The sequence below is a fragment of the Mus musculus genome, chromosome 7, assembly GCF_000001635.26.
Source record: "Mus musculus strain C57BL/6J chromosome 7, GRCm38.p6 C57BL/6J".
Classification (NCBI taxonomy): domain Eukaryota; kingdom Metazoa; phylum Chordata; class Mammalia; order Rodentia; family Muridae; genus Mus; species Mus musculus.
This window is the reverse complement of record NC_000073.6, coordinates 109,070,075-109,091,157: the sequence shown is the minus strand read 5'-3', so window position 1 is coordinate 109,091,157 and position 21,083 is coordinate 109,070,075. Positions and strand designations below refer to the sequence as shown.

Here is a 21,083-nt window from a genome sequence, read left to right as displayed (position 1 = left end):
GATGACTTCAAGGACAGACCACACCCACAATGACTACAGAACTCCCTCCAACACTATAGTTACCAATGCATCGCGGGCTGTTTCTCCAGCTCCTACCCAAGAGAGCCCAGCAAACAAGCAAGACCTGCTAGGATAGGGCTAAGGTCATATGACCACCATGGACCAATCACAGGTTCAGAATATCAGGAGGCCTCTTCATGGGAAGGAGGGAGGCTCATTTGTTGGAATATGAAAACCAGTTCCCCTTACTCTTTCCCTCACGCTTTTATGTAGCTAAAGCCACATTCACCCCTTAAGTACTGAGTTATGAGATGGTCTGACTTTGCTCTGCTGAGGAGCCAGGGCACTGGCAGATGTGAACTTGCCTGCTTCTCCAGCTTTCAGCAACTTGATCCCCTTGCAGAAAGAAAACAGTCATTATCAAAAAGCCAATTGTCGTTACGCCTCTTTAGAAAAACTTCCATTAAAGATAAAGCAAATTTTAATTAGATTAAGTATCCAATTACTGTAATTACATTTTTTAAAAATTCACATCAGGAAGATGACCCTTTTAAAAAGGGTTACAGGAATAATTAGTGTATTCATATTAACCAAAATGTATTGGGTAATATTTATACCCAGAAGACAAAGTACACTCTACACATTTCACCTTTGGGGAAAGCTTGCAAATGTTTTGGCAGTGGCATGAATATTTATAGGCGAGAGTGTGCTTTAGTGAGATTATGTGAGGAAGCATTTAAATGCTCACCCATTCTTACCCAGGGGTAAAGTATACAGAAAATGTAGTTCGGAGATTATGGATATGCAAAGTGTGACTTAAGCAGGGAATTTCTATTAGTTTGCTTAATTAATTGGCGCCAAAGACCATTTCTCCTTATTTGGGGCAGAAAGAAAGTATTTGGCTCTGACTTCTCTTTGGAAGCAGAGAGGTCATTGTCCCCTTGCCCATTAGCAACCAGGAAGTCTCTGTCTTCATCTTCCTTACTTTTGCCTACCCTGCCCCATTGGGGAGGGAATCTGGGCCATCTAGACTCTTTCTCCCAAAAGTCTTTTTCTTTAGACTTGCCTTTGAGGGGCAGCTACTATGGCTGTTTCTGTCACGCACGTGCAAGTTCCCTCAAGCCCAGTGGGAGGGAAGCCCACAGTTTCCATTTTACAGATGAGAAACTCAGTGGTTCTCTGGAGTTTGGATGGCCTCCGGGTGCTGGACTACAGAACTGGTCTCCTGGGAAGCTCTGCTGACTGATCCCAGACCTGTGTGGACTCTACTCAGTCTGTCAGGAAGCTGTCTTGTGCCTGCCAGTCAGAACGGGATGTCCCAGCTTTGTTGCCACTGGTATTTATCAAAATAGGCCTTCCTTTTGCTGATAGAATGTATAATTTCTTTCAAACCAAAATCCGAGTGGGAAAGGGTTAGGCGAGTGCATCCTGGTGCCAAAAGAAATCAGGAGATGGATTTGTTGGGTCCTGCAGTGAGAACACAAGATTCTCAATGTGGATAGCACCAAGAAATGATGTGCAGTGATGTTGGGCACCTACACTTGTCTGGTGCTAGACACTCCTTTTTATTCCATCTCTCAAAGTGTGAGTCCAGTTCACTGTCTTCTATGTATCCCACCTGTTTGGTAAGTTGTTTTATTTGTTTTTAAATTTTCTTTTCTTTTCTTTTCTTTTTTTTTTTTTTGGAGACTTTATAGTTAGAAGCCTCCCTCTTTTCCTTTATATTCTGGCCACTCAGATATCATTTCTTTAATGGCTATACCAACTTCTTGTCTGTAGTAAGGACTATAATTCTCCACAATGGAACTACCATCATTCCTTATGTGCTCTTCTTTAAAGTATTTTTTTAGGCCAATCAGAAGTTTAAGTTCAAAGTCCACAGTTGCCAGAGACTGTATTAAAAAAGAAAAATCAAGCCAGGTGTGTTAGCTCATCTTTTAATCCTAGCACTTAAGAGACAGAGGCAGCCAGATATTTGTGGCTTTCAAGACCATCCTGGTTTATACATTGAGTTCTAGGCCAGCCATGACTACATAGTGAGGCCCCATTTCAAAGAAGGAAAGACTCATCAGTTGTATATCTGTGAAATCAGTAGACTAAGGCTCTAAGATACCCTCTATGAAAGGCAGTTCTTACTCAGCCACGCCATGGGAGAAGATGCAACCTTGTGACTCTGAGGATCCCATCTAGATGAGAAATCCTAACAACCCAGAGGAATGGTACCCAGGGAAATCCATCAAAAAGAAGAGTCAGCACGAGCCAGAGTCTGTACCATGAGAACCTTCTAGAAGTTGTTCATATTGGTATGGGGCCTGTGTTTAAGGGAAGATTGGAAGAGAGGGGATTGGTGAAGGAAATTGGGTCAATGAGTATTCTGAATTGCAACGAAGAGAGAGAGCTTATGCTGACTTATAGAGGAGATGATACTTTAGGCAAAAGGATGAATTATACAGGTCCTTAAGGGGAGACCAACTGAATGGGAAAGATACGGCATCCAGTGGGAACAGAAGAGGGCCCAGAGCTCTCGCTGTACCCTGGTGTGAGGCAAATGGGACCTGGGAGCCTGTGGGCAGGAGGGAGCCTACCTAAAGGGAATCTGTTCTCTTCTTTCTCAGCTGTTGCCTTGTTTCCTTCTTGCTGATTTCTCCCATGTCTTATTTTCACATCTTAGTTGAAATCCCTCCTCCTACAAACTTCCCATAAGAGTTCTCTGGCCTCTTACTTCTCCCCCAGTCCTGTGTGCACCTGCTTTCCATGGAGGCCTTGTGTTTAGGAAACAAAGAAACATCAGTCACTTTAATCCAACCACTTCACATTTACATATGAGTAAATACTCTGGATTTCTACTTCCCACCACCTCCTTTCTCCCTGTAAAGACTCTGTAAGCATCCTTATATTAAAGACATTTCAACTTCAGGATCAATTTCATGGACCTAACACAGCTGTTAATCACCAGGATCACCCCTTTGAGGACCCCACGACCAGGGTCACCAACAGGGAATGCCCATCCTTCATGGAGGACCTTAATTGTCTCTTTGGTCTAATAACTGAGGGTCTCTTAGTCTCCCCTCCTCTCTCCTGTCTACCTTTAGTCTATGGGTCTCTCAGAGACTACCAGTCTCAAAGGATGCTACAGGGATGCCAAGGCCAGCCCAGAATGTACTGGTAGAGAGATGCTGTTTGTTTCCAGGGAGAGAACAAATAATCCATAGTTATTTATGGTCTCTAGTTATCGTCATGTCCCTTTGCCAAACTGGAATGATTTTATACACTCAAAAGTCCTTTCTAGACCCTTTTCCTTAATTAATGACCTGAATACATCCTTTTGTCAGGATGGCTGCTGCATTGGGAAACACAGTGTCTTGATCTTCTGTCCCTGTCCCATTACTTTAACATGTGTCTGAGCTCATTCTCACACCTTTTCCTCTACACTAGTTCCACTGCTGAGTCCTTGTGTGGCCTTCATCTCTCCTCCAGGTCTGGCCTTTGCTCTAATAGTGGTTTCTCTTACTTCTAGACTTGTCATCATCCTTTTCCTGACATTTCCCACTAAACACACAAATATATATATTTCCTCCAGATATGGTGACACATACCTGTAATCCAGCACTTAGGATGTGGAAGTAGGAGGATTGAAAGTTCAAGGACAACCTCAACTACATAGCAAGTTTTACATCAACCTGGGCTACATAGGACCCTGTCTTGGAAAACCAAAGAGTGAATACAGGCCTTCCTCAACCCCAGGTACCCCGACTTGCTACTATAGTTTTGTTATGTTCTTTCCATGCATATCATACACAGAATGGCCTTGACTTGCCAGCTCTGCCTCCCTGATGAGTATTTACTCATACCAGTAGATGTGTGCTCTCAGTTCCCAATACTACATTTAAAAGCCTTGTTTTGAGGGAGGACCTGCATATTTCTAGAGAGTTTTATTACAGAATACTTCTGGATCCAGGAGGTCATAAGCCACCACGGAGCACAGCTCGTCAAGACTTCACTGTAGCAGCCAATCATCTCCACCCCCTGAGTCAGCTGCTGTCCCTTTCAGGACCACACTTCATCTGGCTGCAGTACTGACTGACTATGGACCCAGCTAGGTAATAGATAATCTAGACTATAACTTTGTGTTTTCACTTTCACCAGGCAACTTCCCTGGTCTGACATGATCATGATCCCTTTACTGTGGCTGAAATTTAAGCCACCAGTTCATTCATCTTCATATGGTCCTCCATCCCCATATTACTATAACATGTTTCATCTCTTACTCACCTTCCTCTCTTTTCTGTACTTCTCCTAACTTTCTTGTTCTGATGGATACTTGGCTATTTCCTCTCAACTGGTTACTTGGCATATTTTCCCTAAAGAAGATCTATTTGTCTTCCCATGGCTTGAAGTCTAGGAATGTAAGAGGTGTACAACTCAAACTTCCTTGGTGCTTTCAAATAGCTGCTGCTTTATAAACAAACCATTGCCACCACCACTAACAACAACAAAAATATAGTTCCAGGGGCTCTGTCAGTAAAGTACTTTCTCTTACAAGTGTGAAGAACGATGCTCAATTCCAAAAAATTGCTTAAAACAAAACAAATGTAAAAACAAACAGACAGGCACAGTGGCCCATGGTTTCAGCTCAGAACTGAAACATGAAAATAGGTGGTTCCCTAGGGCTTGTTAGGCATCTACCCTTCCTAGACAAATCTACTTAGTGACTTCGAAGGCCAGTAAGAGACCTTGCCCAAAATATAATGTAAACAATATTCCTCTGACACTTGAAGTTTCCTAATGGTGTCTTCTTGGTCTTCACATGAATTTATACAAGCATGCACACCTGTATACACACACACACAGACTCACACACACACACACACACATCCTTAAAAGAACTTATGTCTAGTTGTTTGCTATATCTCTATACATATTACCTTCAAATCTTCTGTCACTCAAGATTTTCACCTCTGGGTCATTATTTTCATCTGCCCATCTTTGTCCACACATGGAAACTTTGATATAGCATTGCCATCTAGGTTTCCATTGTTATTCCTGTACTTTCCACAAACACTCTTGCTAATGTCATCTTCTCCCTAACTTAATTACTACTAATTATGTTACCAGTTGACTTCAACCTATGTAACTCTTCTAAGCCAAGTATATGTTCTAGATATTTTTATGTATTTCATAGAACATCAAACTCAAAACTTGAACTCATGATTTTCTTACCATCTTCATTCTTTTTCGATTTTGAACATTTTTGTACTATAGAATCAATACCTACCAGTCACACATGCTAGAATTTGGGAGAGTGAATCAGATTCTTCTGTATCTCTAGGTGGCCATATTTCCCTCAGTAATTGCTTCCTAACTTGCCCCCTGTTATCCATGAGCTCAGAGCTTCTATGGCCCAACATCTGCAGAAACTAAAACTGGTAGTTCTAGGATAGGTATCCATGGGTTCAAATCACAGATTCAAATTTTATACCAGGTAGTCATTGGCAACTTTCTTAAGCTTTTTGTGCCTTGTTTTTCTCATCTCTCAAATGGTCATAAAACAGGACTTTCTTCATATAGTTTCTAGGACCATCAGTTGAGTGATGTTTACTGGTTAGTTTCACCTGGGAAGGAGGAACCTCAGTTACAGAATGGCGTCCATCAGTTTTTCCTGTGGGTGTGTCCATGGAAGCACTTTCCTGGTTGCTGGTTGATGTAAGAGGGACCATCCATTGTGGGTGGTGCCATCCCTGGGCATATGGGCTAGAGTTATAAGAAGAGTAGCTGAGCAAGATGGAGGAACAAGCCAGCGTTCCTCTATGGTCTCTGCTTCAGGTTCTGCTTAGGACTGGAAAATGTAAGCCAAATAAACTGTTTCCTAGTCTGGGTTGATTTTAGTTATGGGGTTTATCCCAGCAAGAGAAAAGTAACTAGGGCATTATGTGCCACTCTGAGAACATTGTAGTGGCTTAATAGCCTTTAGTGGCATGGAGGACACAAATGGCAAGGCTGTCTGAAGGGTTCCAGCAGGGATAAACCTCTGTTGGAAAGATATTAGAAGGATATTTACTTCTATTTTGATTTGTTCTTTGTTGGAGTCAGGGTCTCTATGTAGTTCTGGGTGTCCTAGAACTCACTGTGTAGACCAGTCTGACCTTGAACTCACAGAGATCCACCTGCCACTGCCTCCCAAGAGCTGGGATTGAAGGTGTGCACCATCATGTCCAGCTTGGATATCTACTTCTTAACTAGACCCTCCACTAGTCCTTTATTCAGCTGCATGACACATCCCACATTCAAAGGTACCCAGCGCTTCTAATTACTAGAATTTATAGGTTCTTGAGAACAAATTAGTTTGCTTCATAGAGGCTTTCCTTTTGTGACCAATTGTCTTTTTATGTTATATACCTTTACTGTCCAGTTGGTAGCCGATAGTGCATGTGTCTACTGGCTCACTAAAATGTGACTGACTAGTACCACACAATCTGAAATAATATTTTGGGTACACCAAATCATATAAAACTTATTTAAATTAATTTCACTTCTTTATTTTAACCCTTTTAATGTGAGTACTAGGAAACCTGACATTATGTTTCTATTGGATGATGTTGCTATGTACCTTACAGACTTTTGATCCTTCTCATCTGATAATCCCGTTTTCAACCATTCTCTTTAGTCTTGTAGGTGTGTGCACATTTTCATTTCAGGAGGTATCTACGGGAAGCAAAGACAAATTCAGGTGTTCCACTCTCCACGTTTCACTGAAAGTTTTCCCTACACTTTTCAAAATCTACTTTTGAGATCTACAGTCTCACCACTTTATGTTTGGTCACCAACTGAATGTCCAGCTAAACTAAATTACTGTACATTATAGAACATGGCAGGAAGCGTTGAATTCCCCTCCCTTAGCTTTCTATGCTTCTTTTCCTGGAACACTCCCCCACCCCCTCTCACTTGCCTGCTTATTAGATAAAGAGCTCAAATTTTACCTCAGCAGAGCCTTCCTGACTCCCTTTTGCAGTTGAGCTGACTGAGGAGTCCAGAATTTTTGTTTAGATACCAACCTGTTTCTCAGCGGAACCCATTTGATCCATCACACTCTGTAATACTAACTTCAAAGTTTGATAAGTAGATTAAAATGAAAAGAACATTTGTTAAAGGAATAGAAACGGGTGGCACGGAGCCAAGATTTTGTAACAGAGGAGAAGACTGGCTGAAAACGTTTCTTAAGGATAGTTGTTCTAAGCTGTTTCTTCTGGGGAATTTTTGACAGATGAGGATGACAATAGGAATTTTCCAAGTAGAGGAAACAGGATGAATTTATTAAAAGTCCACTTGAACCAAGAAAACTGGTAGCGAATATGTCATCCATTTTCTAAAGAACATTGGTAAGAGTAGATCATGCATGGTCTTGAGGTCAGAGAAAGAAGTTTGATGTTGTTCCGAAGGTCATGGCAGGTTCTGGAAGGCTTTAAGCTATGACGAGAGCTCAATAGTCCTGAGTTTTGTTTTTAATCGCCCTTGGTTGTAGACAGAGTGTGGAAGGGAAGTGCATGAATGGAAGTTAGGAAAGCGAGTTCCTTCAAAGGAGAAAGGGTTTAGGGTTATGTGGTGAGCAGAAATGGAGAGAAGTGCAAAACTGCCAGGTTTAGGTGCTTGGATGCCCGGGCCTGGGTGACAGCTGAACGCAAGCGAGCTAGGAGATAGAAGCTTGCTGTTGGCTTACAACCGCACCGCCCTGGAGCACTTTGGTAGAGTGGAGGGCGCTCTCATCTTGTCCCTCGCGCGCCGCCGTCCGTGCAGCTCGCCGGTCGAGTGTGAGCCGGATTGCGCGCTGCGGTTCCGGTTCCGGTTCGGACTCCTGGGTCCTGCGGTACGCAGCCATGGCGTACTCCACGGTGCAGAGAGTGGCGCTGGCCTCGGGGCTCGTCCTGGCCGTGTCGCTGCTGCTGCCCAAGGCCTTCTTGTCTCGCGGGAAGCGACCGGAGCCGCCGCCGGGCCCGGAAGGTGAGCGCCGACTGGGCAGCCTCGGAGCTCGCGGGCGGTCGTGGCCTCCCCGGCCCCCACTCTTCCCCTCAGTGACTTGCGTGTCGTCTTGTCACCTGTGCCTGAACTTAGAGTTAGTAGGTTTCCCCTTTCTACCATGCATCTGTAGGAATCTTAGTTGGTAGTGGAGCTTTATCATGGTTTTGGGCGTTCACTTGTTCAGCCTCTTGTTGCCTCTTAGAGTACAACTTGATCTGGGGTGGTGCACGCCTATAATTTTATCATTCTAGAGTCAGGAGGATCACTAAGTCCAAGGCCAACTTGTTCTGCTTAATGAATTCCAGGCCAGCTAGGGCTACGTAGTAAGACTCAGTCTCAAAACAACAAAACCATGAAGATTTCATTTAATACTTTAAAACATTTTTGTCCCTGAGGTAGAGATAAACAAGTTACTGCTCTCCTCATAGCTGTTATTCTTGGTTTTTGGCATGAGAATGTTTCAAAATCAGCCCCTTTGACTACTACATTCTGGCGGTTTTACAGACTCTGTAAATGCATGGGCCTGAATACTGGGAGAACGGACTGGAACAATTTGCTGTTGTTCACAAAGTTCTGCTGGTAACTTTGTCTTGTGAATAATCCCTGTAATGTCCTTGAGCTACGGGAACAGTTTGTGAATCATCTCCTCTGATTTCAGCCCGTTGGTTGCTGGACAGCTCCCTTTGAACTGTAATCCTCTTTGAATTTGTGCATATTGGCTGTCCTTCCAGCCTCTGGAGCATTAGAGATTAAAAATACTATAAATGCAAAGCGCCATGCTCTAGGGGCTGAGGGCAGGTTGAGCACATTAGCCTGCCTGCAGAATGTATTTGATGAGCCGTGTATGTAAAGCTGCACTTCTTGTCATTACAAAATTCAAAAAAGTTTTGCTCATTTTTTTCCTATCCATGATTTCTATCTTGAAGAAGAGTAAATCTGCGATTATCCTAATCAGTGAAGAGTTCTAAAACCCCCTTTTGCCCAACTGAAATATCTTTAAAAAGTGCTACTGAACGTGAGTGGAAGACACCTTTCCTTCTGAGTGCTCTAGAGAGTACAGAGTGCATTGTAGATGTGACTCTGTCCCTTGAGAGCCCAGGTACTGGTGGCCTGTATTCCCACCTTGAGGTCCTTGCCCTGTTTGTTTTCTCCATTGCTGAAATGCTCATCTCTTGCTTTTCTCTCATCGCTGGAGTTTCTGCTCAGATGTACCCTTAGACTTTGCCTGCTGACCCCAGTTGAGGCAAAGCTTCCCCCAGAGTCACTTAAGGGTGAGCTTGACTAACAGTTAATGGTACATCCTATCACATGTCATACACAGTGTATAGACACTCACTGAATTCCAAAGAGCAGGAGTCAAATCCCTGCCTAGAAGAACTCCTGGCTTAGTAGAGGAAAACAGATAAGCTACCAGGTGAGTACCAAAGTGGTAGTTACTGGTATTCATTCTGGTCTACACTGGGAACATTGAAGATGTACATATGCAACAGTCTGTTATTACAACTCAACAAAGCTTTTATAGAGGAGTTTTTCTCCTCTCCCCCAAATCTAACACATGGAACATGTAATTTGTCTATTTAAGTACACAAGTCACTTTTTTTTTGCATATCTACAGTTGTATAGCCATTAGCCCAATAAGTTTTAGAACATTTCATCATCTCCCAAAGGCAGTCTGAGCCTTTAAGTTGTCACCACTCTCCTCATTTCTTCATCTTTAGTGAGGGCAACCAGTCATCGTTTTCTGTGTCTGTAGGATCACCTATGTACTTTCTGACTGACTTTAAGCTAGCATAAAGTCCCAAGGTTTATTTCTCTTCTAGCTTGTACTTCATCCCTTTCAGTGGCTGAACACTAGCTCCTGTTCATAGGTCTCATTTTTCTGATCTCTTTGTTAGTTGATGGACATCTGGGTTGTTTTGCCTTTCAGCATGTCGGGATAATGCTGCCATTCATTTAAAGATTTCTGTGTGGTATGTTTGTGATTGGAACTAAGCATTATTTCCTGGTCATATAGTTACATTTCACTTTTTGAGAAACTGCCAGATAGATAACAAAGCAACCTTTTTACTTTACAGGCCTACCAGGAGTATGCGAAAGTTTTGGTTTCTCTACATTTTACCAATTGGAGTGACAAGATTGAAATGACTGACTGTGTCCATCTTGGGTCATATTGATTGCCCTTGAGTAAGCCTAGTGAGCTTCCTGGCGTAGCTTGTAGAGAAAACCTTTAGAGTGCGGGACTGTCTGAGCAGTCTGTTGCGTATGCGAATGTGCCTGCCATTTCTGGCATTAGCTTGAGACAAGCATGGGGTGTTCCTGAATTTGGAGGAAACATTATGTCCTAATAGAAGGGGAAACAAAATGCCCACCAGTGGATATACAGAGACAAAGTGTGGAGCAGAGACTGAAGGAAAGGCCATCCAGAGACTGCCCAACCTGGGGATCTATCCCATATACAGTCACCAAACTCAGACACTATTGTGGATGCCAAGAAGTGTTTGCTGACAGGAGCCTGAGATAGCTGTCTCCTGAGAGGCTCTGCTAGAACCTGACAAATACAGAGTCCAATGCTTGCAGCCATCCATTGGACTGAGCATGGGGTCCCCAATGGAGGAGTTAGAAAAAGGACTAAAGGAGCTGAAGGGGTTTGCAACTCCATAGGAAGAATAACAATATCAACCAACCAGACCCCCAGAGCTCCCAGGGACTAAACCACTAACCAAGGACTATCCATGGAGGGACCCATGGCTCCAGCCACATGTGTAGCAGAGGATGGCCTTGTCGGGCATCAATGGGAGAAGATGCCCTTGGTCCTATGAAGGCTTGACACCCCAGTGTAGGGGGATGGGAGGGCTAGGAGGCAGGAGTGGGTGGATGGGGGAGCACCCTCATAAAAGCAGGGAGAGGGGGAGAGGATAGGAGGTTTCGGGTGGGGGGTATGGCCAGAAAAGGGATAACATTTTAAATGTAAATAAAGAAAATGTAAAAAAAAAAAAAAAAAAAGCTACCTTCTGGGCTAGAGAGATGATGGCTCAGCGATTAAGAGCACAGATTGCTCTTCCAGAGGTCCTGAGTTCAATTCCCAGCCACCACATGGTGGCTCACAAACATCTATAATGGGATCCGATGCCCTCTTCTGGTGTGTCTGAAGACAGCAACAGTCTTTTTTTCTTTTTTAAAGCCCCCTTCTGACCTAGATAATGGAGAGTCACCAGGCTTTTTGCTCTTGACCTCCAAACTTGTGTCAGTAAGTCCCAAATAAATGATACTGCAGCCCTGGATCTGTGGGCCTTTCTCTGGTCTCATGTCTCCTTGCAGCTGGTATACATACACAGGGCTAGGTTTTTTTGTTTTTTTGTTTTTTTTTTTCAGGGCATTGATTACCTGCCCTTCTGATTACAGCCATCCTAATGTGTCAAAAGTGGTGTCCCTTGTGGTTGTATTTTGATCTCTCTGGTGACTGGTGGCATTAAGAAGCGTGTGTGCATGTGTTTGCTTTTTGCGCATCTTCTGTAGAGAAATATCTGTTTAAGTCTTTTATTGTTTAAGCATGGGGAGCTTGCCCGTCCTTTTGTCGTTGAGTTGACTGTTGCTGTGCAGTGCACTTAGTGGCGCATTATCCGCTCCCATTCAGGGTGTTGCGCTTACTGTCTTCAAAAGAAGAAAGTTTTAAATTCTGATGAATTTCAGGTTTTTTTTTTCTTTTGTTGCTCTTAGGGTTGGTTATGTCTAATACAAATCATTGTCACATATGAAGATTTATTCCTATGTGTGCAAGTTCTATTGTTTATGATCCTGTATTTATATCTTTGGGCCTTTGAAGTTACTTTTTGGCATATGATAGGAGGAAATAGTCCAGTGGGGTGTATAGCTGTTCTAACACCATTTATTGAAAAGCACTCTTTCTCAATGAATTAGTTGTGACACCCTTGTGAAAACTCACTTAGCTATAAACATGAGTTCATGCTTATATTCTTTGTTCTGTTCCCGTAGGCTATACATGGTTGTTTTGAAACCATGATAGGCAGAGGCAGGTGAATTTCTGATTTCGAAGCCAGCCTGGTCTACAGAGTGAGTTCCAGGACAGCCAAGGCTACACAGAGAAACCCTGTCTCGGAAAAAAAAAAAAAAAGAAAGAAAGAAAGAAAGAAAGAAAGAAAGAAAGAAAGAAAGAAAGGGAGGAAGAAAGCAAGCAAGCAAGCATGATGTTGCAATCCCCTAAGTTTTTGCTTTTGTAAAACAGTTTAGGATTTCCTGTGTCCTGTGACTAGCATTTCTTTGTTAATTTTATGACAATTTCATTGGCTCCTAAAGGAAACAATAACAACAAAGAGTTAGCTGGGACTTTGCTAGATTGTATAGTCAGTTTTGTGAATATGGCTGCCTTACCAGTGTTGAGCTTTCAATCTGTGAACACAGGATTTTTATTTATCTAAATCTTTTTTCTTTCGAAAACTTTTAGTTTTCAGTATTTAAGCCTTACTTTGTTAAATGGGCCCCTATTTCCTTTTTAGGCTCTATCATGAGTTGAGTTATTAGTTTTATTTTGAGGTTGTTCTTTGCTAGACCATGGATGCTTCTGGATTGATCCTGTGTTCTGCCACTTGCTGAACTTGTTTGTTAGCTTTTGGAACACAACCACGTTCTCTTCAAATGACGTAGTTTTACTTTTTGTTCTGATTTACAGCCCTTTTGTTCCTTTTTTCTTGGTTAACTGGAGTCTCTAGTACCAGTGTAGAGTAGACAGGATAAAAGCCAGTATTTTATCTTGTTTCTGATCTTAAGAAGACACTTCTTATACCACTAAATACAGTGTGGGAAGGGGTGACTTGGCTGTCTTTTATCAGACTAAGAAAATTTCCTTATGTTTATAGTTTGTTGACTGTTTTGATCATGGATTGGTTATTGATTTTTACCAAATGTTTTTTTCCTACTGTCAAGATGATTGTGTTTTTTGCTTTTAATTCCATTGATATGGTATTTACATTAATTGGTTTATAGATATTAAATTAACCTTGCATTCTTTGGCTGAAATGAAGGGGCAACTCTAAAGACCACCCCCCCGTATGTGTTTGTTCCCCCCCCCGCTTTATTTATTTTATTTTATTTACTTTTGAGGATGAGGACTTGACCTGAGATTCCCCCGAGGTCCTGGGAAGGAAAATAGCATCTTCTCTAAACCAGTAATATACTTGGCAAAACCATAATAGCTGTGGTTTAAGATCCTGGCAACCCAACTCTTCCATCCTAAGGAGCTATGTGTCTGTCCCAAATTGCTAGGTTAGCTTCCCGATGACTTTGCGTCATTGTATGATAAGTTTTGCTGACATTGTTCCTCATTCCCTTTTAGGTAAAACTTTATATAAGATATGTATTCCTTAATAAGCTTCCTTGGCATAAGACATTACTTACGAAAGACTCCTGACTCCAGATTTCTTATCTTTTTTTATCTTTTCATCTGCTGACCTTCTCCCTTAAGATCCTGTAATTAAAGAATGACATGCAAGTTGAGGTCATTAACCATCCAGGGGAAGGAAATTTCAGGTAGAGAAAACAGAGTATTGAAAAGGCATAAGAATTTTGAGATCTGAGACTAAAGATGTTGAGACCAAATTGTGGAAATATTTTTCTGCTATAATTGAGGAACCTGGATTTTATCCTAATCATCATGAGTTATAGAAGAAGACAGACAGTTTTAGAATGAGAGTGGTATGTGTGGAAGCTACATGAGAATGTTTTTCAGCAGGAGGTTGTTGTCATGTCCAGGTGTGACACCACGATCTTTGAGCATCACAGAGTCAGTGACCTTGAGGTCATTAGTCAGCACGCTTTTAAGTGAGAGAAGATGTGGCCTGAGTTGTCTGACAAGAAGGGATTTATTGTATGGCGTAAATGAAAAGATTGTTAGAACTGGCATCCAGGGAGGTTTGAGCCATAGATTATCTCATCAGAACTCCGCTTTGTACTGTGTCCTTCTCATAGTGACTCACCCATCCCTATCTCCCATCTCTGGATATGAGCAATGGCTGCGACACTTGAAGGCATTGCATGTTCACATCCTACTGTCCAAGAATCAGAGGGTCTTCCCCAGCTACTCAGGCCTAACCCCAACTCTATTTTTCCAGAAAAACTTGCCTTTTGCCTTAATGTCTTAAATTAACTTACTTTTGGTGCTATGAGAAAAAAAGAAGTGCTAGATATCCTGGTCTCAGAGGAAAATATGTCACCAGGGCAAGGAAGGCTGTCACCATTGTGAGGGAAGAGTAAAGCAATCATGAGAGATGTTTTTAAATAGATGTGAGGAGTGGGAAGCATTGTGAACTGTTCTCGGCCTTAGGTGAGTGGGCAGGTGGTAATATCCTTACCTCAGTGAGAATGGGGAAGGAAGAAGAAGGACCACTAGATTTTATTACCTGTTTCTTCAGCATTTCATTTCTTCCTGCTGTGGCATCTCTAGCTCCCCTATCCACTCCTCATATAATGTAGGTGGAGATGGCCGAACCCAGGCTGCATTGCAACTGGCTTCTAGAACTGCAGATAGTAGCAGGTCTAAACAGCCTGCGCAGAAACAATCACCTACCTTCATTTTCCTTCTTAAACACAAGGACTGAGCTTGCTGTAAGTCTTTGGCAGTCTCACCGCTGACTTTGCTGTGGTGTTTTAAAACTCCAGGTTGTTCACGTCTTGTAACACTCACCGAGGTCTTGTCCATTTTGTACTGTTCACTTGGCATTTTGGAACCAAATATAGGACTTGGCAGTTTTTTTTTTTTCTGTTGTAATTTTGCTGTTTAAATTTGTCCTGGCACTTCAGCTACTTAGGTATTTTTTAAGGTAATTCCTTGTTGAATTCAGTGTCTCTATCATTTATCTTGGAAAAAAATTGTTAAAATGCTTCAAGCAGTGCTCGCTTCGGCAGCACATGTACTAAAATTGGAACGATACAGAGAAGATTAGCATGGCCCCTGCCCAAGGATGACACGCAAATTCGTGAAGCGTTCCATATTTTTCCAGAGACACTGAAACTTATAGAGGAGAAAGTAGGGGAAAGCCTTGAAGATATGGGTACAGGGGAGAAGTTCCTGAATAGAACAGCAATGGCTTGTGCTGTAAGATCGAGAATCGATAAATGGGACCTCATAAAGTTGCAAAGCTTCTGCAAGGCAAAAGACACAGTCAACAAGACAAAAAGACCACCAACAGATTGGGAAAGGATCTTTACCTATCCTAAATCAGATAGGGGACTAATATCCAACATATATAAAGAACTCAAGAAGGTGGACTCCAGAAAATCAAATAACCCCATTAAAAAATGGGGCTCAGAGCTGAACAAAGAATTCTCACCTGAGGAATACCGAATGGCAGAGAAGCACCTGAAAAAATGTTCAACATCCTTAATCATCAGGGAAATGCAAATCAAAACAACCCTGAGATTCCACCTCGCACCAGTCAGAATGGCTAAGATCAAAAATTCAGGTGACAGCAGATGCTGGGGAGGATGTGGAGAAAGAGGAACACTCCTCCATTGTTGGTGGGATTGCAAGCTTGTACAGCCACTCTGGAAATCAGTCTGGCGGTTCCTTAGAAAATTGGACATAGTACTACCGGAGGATCCAGCAATACCTCTCCTGGGCATATATCCAGAAGATGTCCCAACAAGTAAGAAGGACACATGCTCCACTATGTTCATAGCAGCCTTATTTATAATAGCCAGAAGTTGGAAAGAACCCAGATGCCCCTCAACAGAGGAATGGATACAAAAAATGTGGTATATTTACACAATGGAGTACTACTCAGCTATTAAAATGAATTTATGAAATTCCTAGGCAAATGGATGGACCTGGAGGGCATCATCCTGAGTGAGGTAACACAATCACAAAGGAACTCACACAATATGTACTCACTGATAAGTGGATATTAGCCCAAAACTTAGGATACCCAAGATATAAGATACAAGTTGCAAAACACATGAAACTCAAGAATAACGAAGACCAAAGTGTGGACACTTTGCCCCTTCTTAGAATTGGGAGCAAAACACCCATTGTCTTAGTCAGGGTTTCTATTCCTGCACAAACATGACCAAGAAGCAAGTTGGGGACAAAAGGGTTTATACAGCTTACACTTCCATGCTGTTGTTCATCACCAAAGGAAGTCAGAACTGGAACTCAAGCAGGTCAGGGAGCAGGAACTGATGCAGAGGTCATGGAGGGATGTTCTTTTCTGGCTTGCCTCCCCTGGCTTGCTCAGCCTGCTCTCTTATAGAACCCAAGACTACCAGCCCAGAGATGGTCCCACCCACAAGGGGCCTTTCCCCCTTGATCACTAATTGAGAAAATGCCTTAGAGTTGGATCTCATGGAGGCATTTCCTCAACTGAAGCTCCTTTCTCTGTGATAACCCCAGCTGTGTCAAGTTGACACAAAGCTAGCCAGTACACCCATGGAAGGAGTTACAGAGACAAAGTTTGGAGCTGTGACGAAAGGATGGACCATCTAGAGACTGCCATATCCAGGGATCCATCCCATAATAAACTTCCAAACGCTGACACCATTGCATATACTAGCAAGATTTTGCTGAAAGGACCCAGATATAACTCTCTCTTGTGAGACTATGCTGGGGCCTAGCAAACACAGAAGTGGATGCTCATAGTCAGCTATTGGATGGATCACAGGGCCCTCAATGGAGGAGCTAGAGAAAGTACCTAAGGAGCTAAAGGGATCTGCAATCCTATAGGTGGAACAACATTATGAACTAACCAGTACCCCGGAGCTCTTGACTCTAGCTGCATATGTATCAAAAGATGGCCTAGTTGGCCATCACTGGAAAGAGAGGCCCATTGGTTATACAAACTTTATATGCCCCAATACAGGGGAACGCCAGGGCCAAGAAGTGGGAGTGGGTAGGTAGGGGAGTGGGGGGCAGAGTATGGGGGACTTTTGGGATAGCATTGGAAATGTAAATGAGGAAAATACCTAATAAAATATTTTTAAAAAATGCTTCAAGCACACACAAAAAAAGTAGAATAATGCAGTGTCTATACCACCCTGCTTTATGCTTGACTGTGATCAGTGTGCCTCTGTGCTGGGGTCTTTAAGTTATTAAAAAAAATGTACCAGTTATTAGCAACTACTTTTAACACTGAAGAAACATTTTTGTGTGAAGGCTTCCATGCATTTATTAGTCTTTGGATTGCTATGGCCCATCTTCCTCTGCTTTGCTTGCTTGCTCCCTCCTCTTCAGCCTGTTCTCTGTGCAGGAACCATAAGGGTCTTGTTCGAGCCTGAGTTAACACACAGATTCCCCTCCTGAGTCTTATGTGACCTAAAGCCTTTTGGAAGCCTTTCTCCTAGTTTCTTCATTTTCTACTTTCTCCCGTGTTGTTTTGGTCACACTGGCCATCTCTTGGCTGTTTCTTGAACACTCTGGACATGATCTCTCCTCAAGGTCCTTATATGTGTGGATCCCACTGCCTGATGGGCTCTTCCTTCCATATGCTTTTTCCTTCCTCTTCATGTCTTCACTGAGATGAATCTGTTATCTTTTTGAGGATTCATAGTAAAGTGTGGCTGTATACCTCTGGCTACTTCTGTTAAAGTCTCAGCTTCCCAAACCAGTATCTATATTCTTTACTCTTTATTTTTCTTCTTAGTGTTTATCATTATCTTTATTGTCTCTTTTTCTCACTTAGAAGTGAGGCCCAATCAGGGCAGGGGTTTTCTCATCGATGCATGTCCAGCTATAGACCAGGTGTAGATAGTAAGTATTTACGCACACAAGGAAGACAGAGTGAATTAGTGCATGCTGCTTGCTTGGTTTCCATGTTAGATTTCGTGAGTTATAGCCATCGCTGTCAACTGTGTCGTTCTTATATTTTTGGTTGTGAACCTAGCCTTTAATGGCCGAGTCAGCTTTCCAGCCCAGTTGTGTCATTCTTTACATAATTGCTCTTGCCTCCATGTGTTAAATTACTATAGAACTTGTAAATTATATTCCCAAAGAGCTTTAAGTGAGATGAGAATGTTGTATGATACAAATGAAAATGAAAATATGTACTCATTAGAAATACACATTTTAACAGTTGTTATATCTGGACTGTAGGATTATGGGTGGATTTATTTACATATTTTTGTGGTTTTTTAAATATGGGTGTACAGTTCTATTATGATCAGCCTCTTTTCTTCCATACCCCTAGCCACCTACTGGAAAAATTCTTCTCAGAATCTGTTGGAGAGCTACAGCATGACTGCTTCTCTCTAGTGGTAGAATCCACTCTACATTCTGCAAAGTGCAGCAATAATTATCTCGATTATTTTAGACTTCATCTTGTGAAATTCATAAAATTTACTTTAGTTTAGTGACTTTATTTCCCAATTCTATTGGTAGAAATTACCTGATGAATAGACTTGAATGAACCTTCCTCTGGAATTACCCCCTTAAGTATTGTTAATTATCCATTTAACCTAAAGGTTGCGCCTGTTGATAGAATGCATAGAAACTAAGGGCCAAGGAGTTCTGCTTTCTGTGAATCACTCTTTATTGCCAAGCACGTTTCCCTTCTGTTCTAAACCTCACTGAGAATGCTGTTTCTTTTGCTGGCGTTTTTGCAGGTCTTGACTTGATTCCTTGCCCAGCTTTTCGTAGGCTGAGTCATTTGTGCTGATTTCTTCTGTGCTTGTTCATCTTTCTGACCTTTTACAAGGCCTTATTTGCTGACTTCACTTTATACTTATATTTACTTTTCCATCTTGTTTTCCTACCAGCTGAGACATTTTGAAATGTCCAGCCTACGCACTTTCCTCTTAGGGTCTCATGCTGTGAAATTGAGTCTCTGTTTAAAAACAAAAAACAAACCAAACAATCAAACAAACAAAAACCAACTTCTCAACCCTGTCTTCCTGAATTTGTACCACATAGCTCCTACACCTGTTGTACACCACCAAGAGGGTATACATTTCTTCCTGGTCACAGTAGTGATCCCTCTGTTTACCTTGTAAATGCCTTTTGTGGAACATTAACATCACACTGGATCAAGCTAACACTCTGTAGTCATAGCTGAATCAGACTTTGAATGCCATCAAAGTAGTTGAATCCTCTAACTGCACTGGCTGGGAGTTTTTGCTGCTACCACAGTCACATATCTGAATGTGCCTGCCGTGCTGTCTGATGAGTCCCTCACTTTAGTACTTAAAAAGGGCACTTCCTTACTGGCCACTTCCTCGGAAACTCATCCCCTGGAATAATAGCTCAGTCTCTTTGCTACTGTTTGTGAGTGGTGCAGAACTCATTGAGTCTTGGTTTCTCTGAGTTACAGAAATGTATATATATGGGGTATATGGCACATATTGCTTTGTTACCTTGTATATAAATATACAAGGACAGATGTCTTATTATGTCTATTCTCCATGTGAGACATCAGATATCTACACTGGAAGATATAGGAGATGGGATCTTTGCAGGAGACTGGTAAGGAAGAGTCAGTCAGAGCTGTTCCAGCTCCACATTAAGTCATGTTGAGTTAAGTGATGTTGCTACAACTGCAGTGTTCAGGGAGAGGCTTCGGCATCTTAAGGACCTGGCCATTAAGACCTTTCTTAAATTGTGGTTAGCAGACACACAAACACATCTAGTTCTTTATTGATTTATTTGCCCCATTAAGACCTTTCATGAACTGCTCTAATGAGAAATATAAACACATCCAGCTCTTTATTGATTTATTTGTTCAAGAATGAAATGCTGCAGATGGTTAATGCTACTTTCAGAAAGCTCTTTTGTTAATAGTTGTAAGAGTTGGTTTGTCTCACCAGCAGCAAGCAGTAGGGTGGTTATTAACAAGCAAAGTAAAACTCACTCTGGAAAGCCATTAAGGTTTTAGTCAAATCTAAATGATATGCTAAAGGAGAACTTAATGAGCAAATAAACCTAAACATGGCAAAGCTTCAATGACTGTTTGGATTGAGTTAAGTTGCATTTTATTGAATATTTAAATACTTCCAGAGGTCGTTGCACAGATATTTTCTGCATTGGGAAAATATAAATTGTAATGTCTTTAGTATTTTTATTTTGATATTTTCATCTGTTTCTTTATAGATTTTTATTATATATTTTATTTGGTGGGGTGAGTAAGGAGGTATGTGCCACAACACAGGAGTTCTCTCCTTTCACTGTGTGGATCCTGAGGGTCAAAACTCTAGCATCCGGCCTGTCAGCAAGGACCTTTGCGCACTGAGCCGTTACTGGCCCTCATCCATTTATTTTATTTGTGTATGATGCATATGTGTAGCATATGTGCATGCACACGCACACACACACAGAAACACACACACACACATTCATATATGTGTGCAGGTCAGAGGACCTGAGGTGTCAGTCCTTGCTTTCCATCTTGTTTGGGACATGGTCTCTGTTTGTAGCTGGGTTACCATCTCATCAAGGGAGAGACGGTATTACAATCACAGGCTGTTGAGTCCAGCTTTACGTGGGTTCTAAGCATCCAAACTCAGGCCCTCATTCTTGTATGGTAAGTGTTCTTACAGCTGAGCCGTCCACAAACCCCATTAAAGCAAATCTTTAAAAAGGCCTACAAATCCTATTCATAACATAAAACTTTGCAGTACTAAAAGATTGGAAGTTATCTAAACAGTCTTTATCTGGAGAATAGGTAGAAAAACTGAAAGTTTATTTAAGATGCTGGTCAGTAGTATTGGTGAACTGAGCTATACATATCACCATGGCTACATTTCTGGTCCAAGGTATTGATCACTCTCAGATAAAAAGGCAAAACAAAACAAACAAAACAGTGGTAGGGAGTTGAGTAGCATGGGTATAGTATAGTGTCATGATGCCAGATTTTAAAAAAAATACTGGAGACAGTCAGCTTATTTATCAGAAAGGTTTATTTTTGGCTATTGGTTTTGGAGATTCTGATTGGTTTAGCCTGCTTATTTTGGACCTGTGATGAGGCAGGAACATCTGAAGGGCAAAAACCCTTAGGATCCAGAAAGCCAAAGAATGGGGACCTGGGTTCTCACAGTCACCTTTAAAGGCACACCTCCAGTGACCCAAAGACCTGCCA

The 21,083-nt window shown here is 41.9% G+C and overlaps 1 protein-coding gene and 1 non-coding gene across 6 annotated transcripts in view; both read left to right on the top strand.

The window, feature by feature from the left end:
- Nucleotides 1–7,725: 7,725 nt before the first annotated feature.
- Ric3 (RIC3 acetylcholine receptor chaperone) overlaps nucleotides 7,726–21,083 on the top strand; it is a 49,165-nt gene continuing 35,807 nt past the window's right edge. For 2 of the 5 annotated variants that reach the window (NM_001038624.1, NM_178780.3), the window contains exon 1: nucleotides 7,834–7,995. In NM_001038624.1, coding sequence (NP_001033713.1) covers nucleotides 7,872–7,995 — 124 coding nt within the window. In that variant the 5' untranslated portion in view covers nucleotides 7,834–7,871. Of the gene's footprint in view, nucleotides 7,996–21,083 lie in introns of all 5 variants that reach the window. The other 3 variants (XM_017322302.2, NM_001311161.1, XM_006507943.4) reach the window with 3 other exon arrangements.
- Gm25450 lies at nucleotides 14,916–15,022 on the top strand. The gene has a single exon (XR_003947176.1). It is a non-coding gene; the product is annotated as a U6 spliceosomal RNA (small nuclear RNA).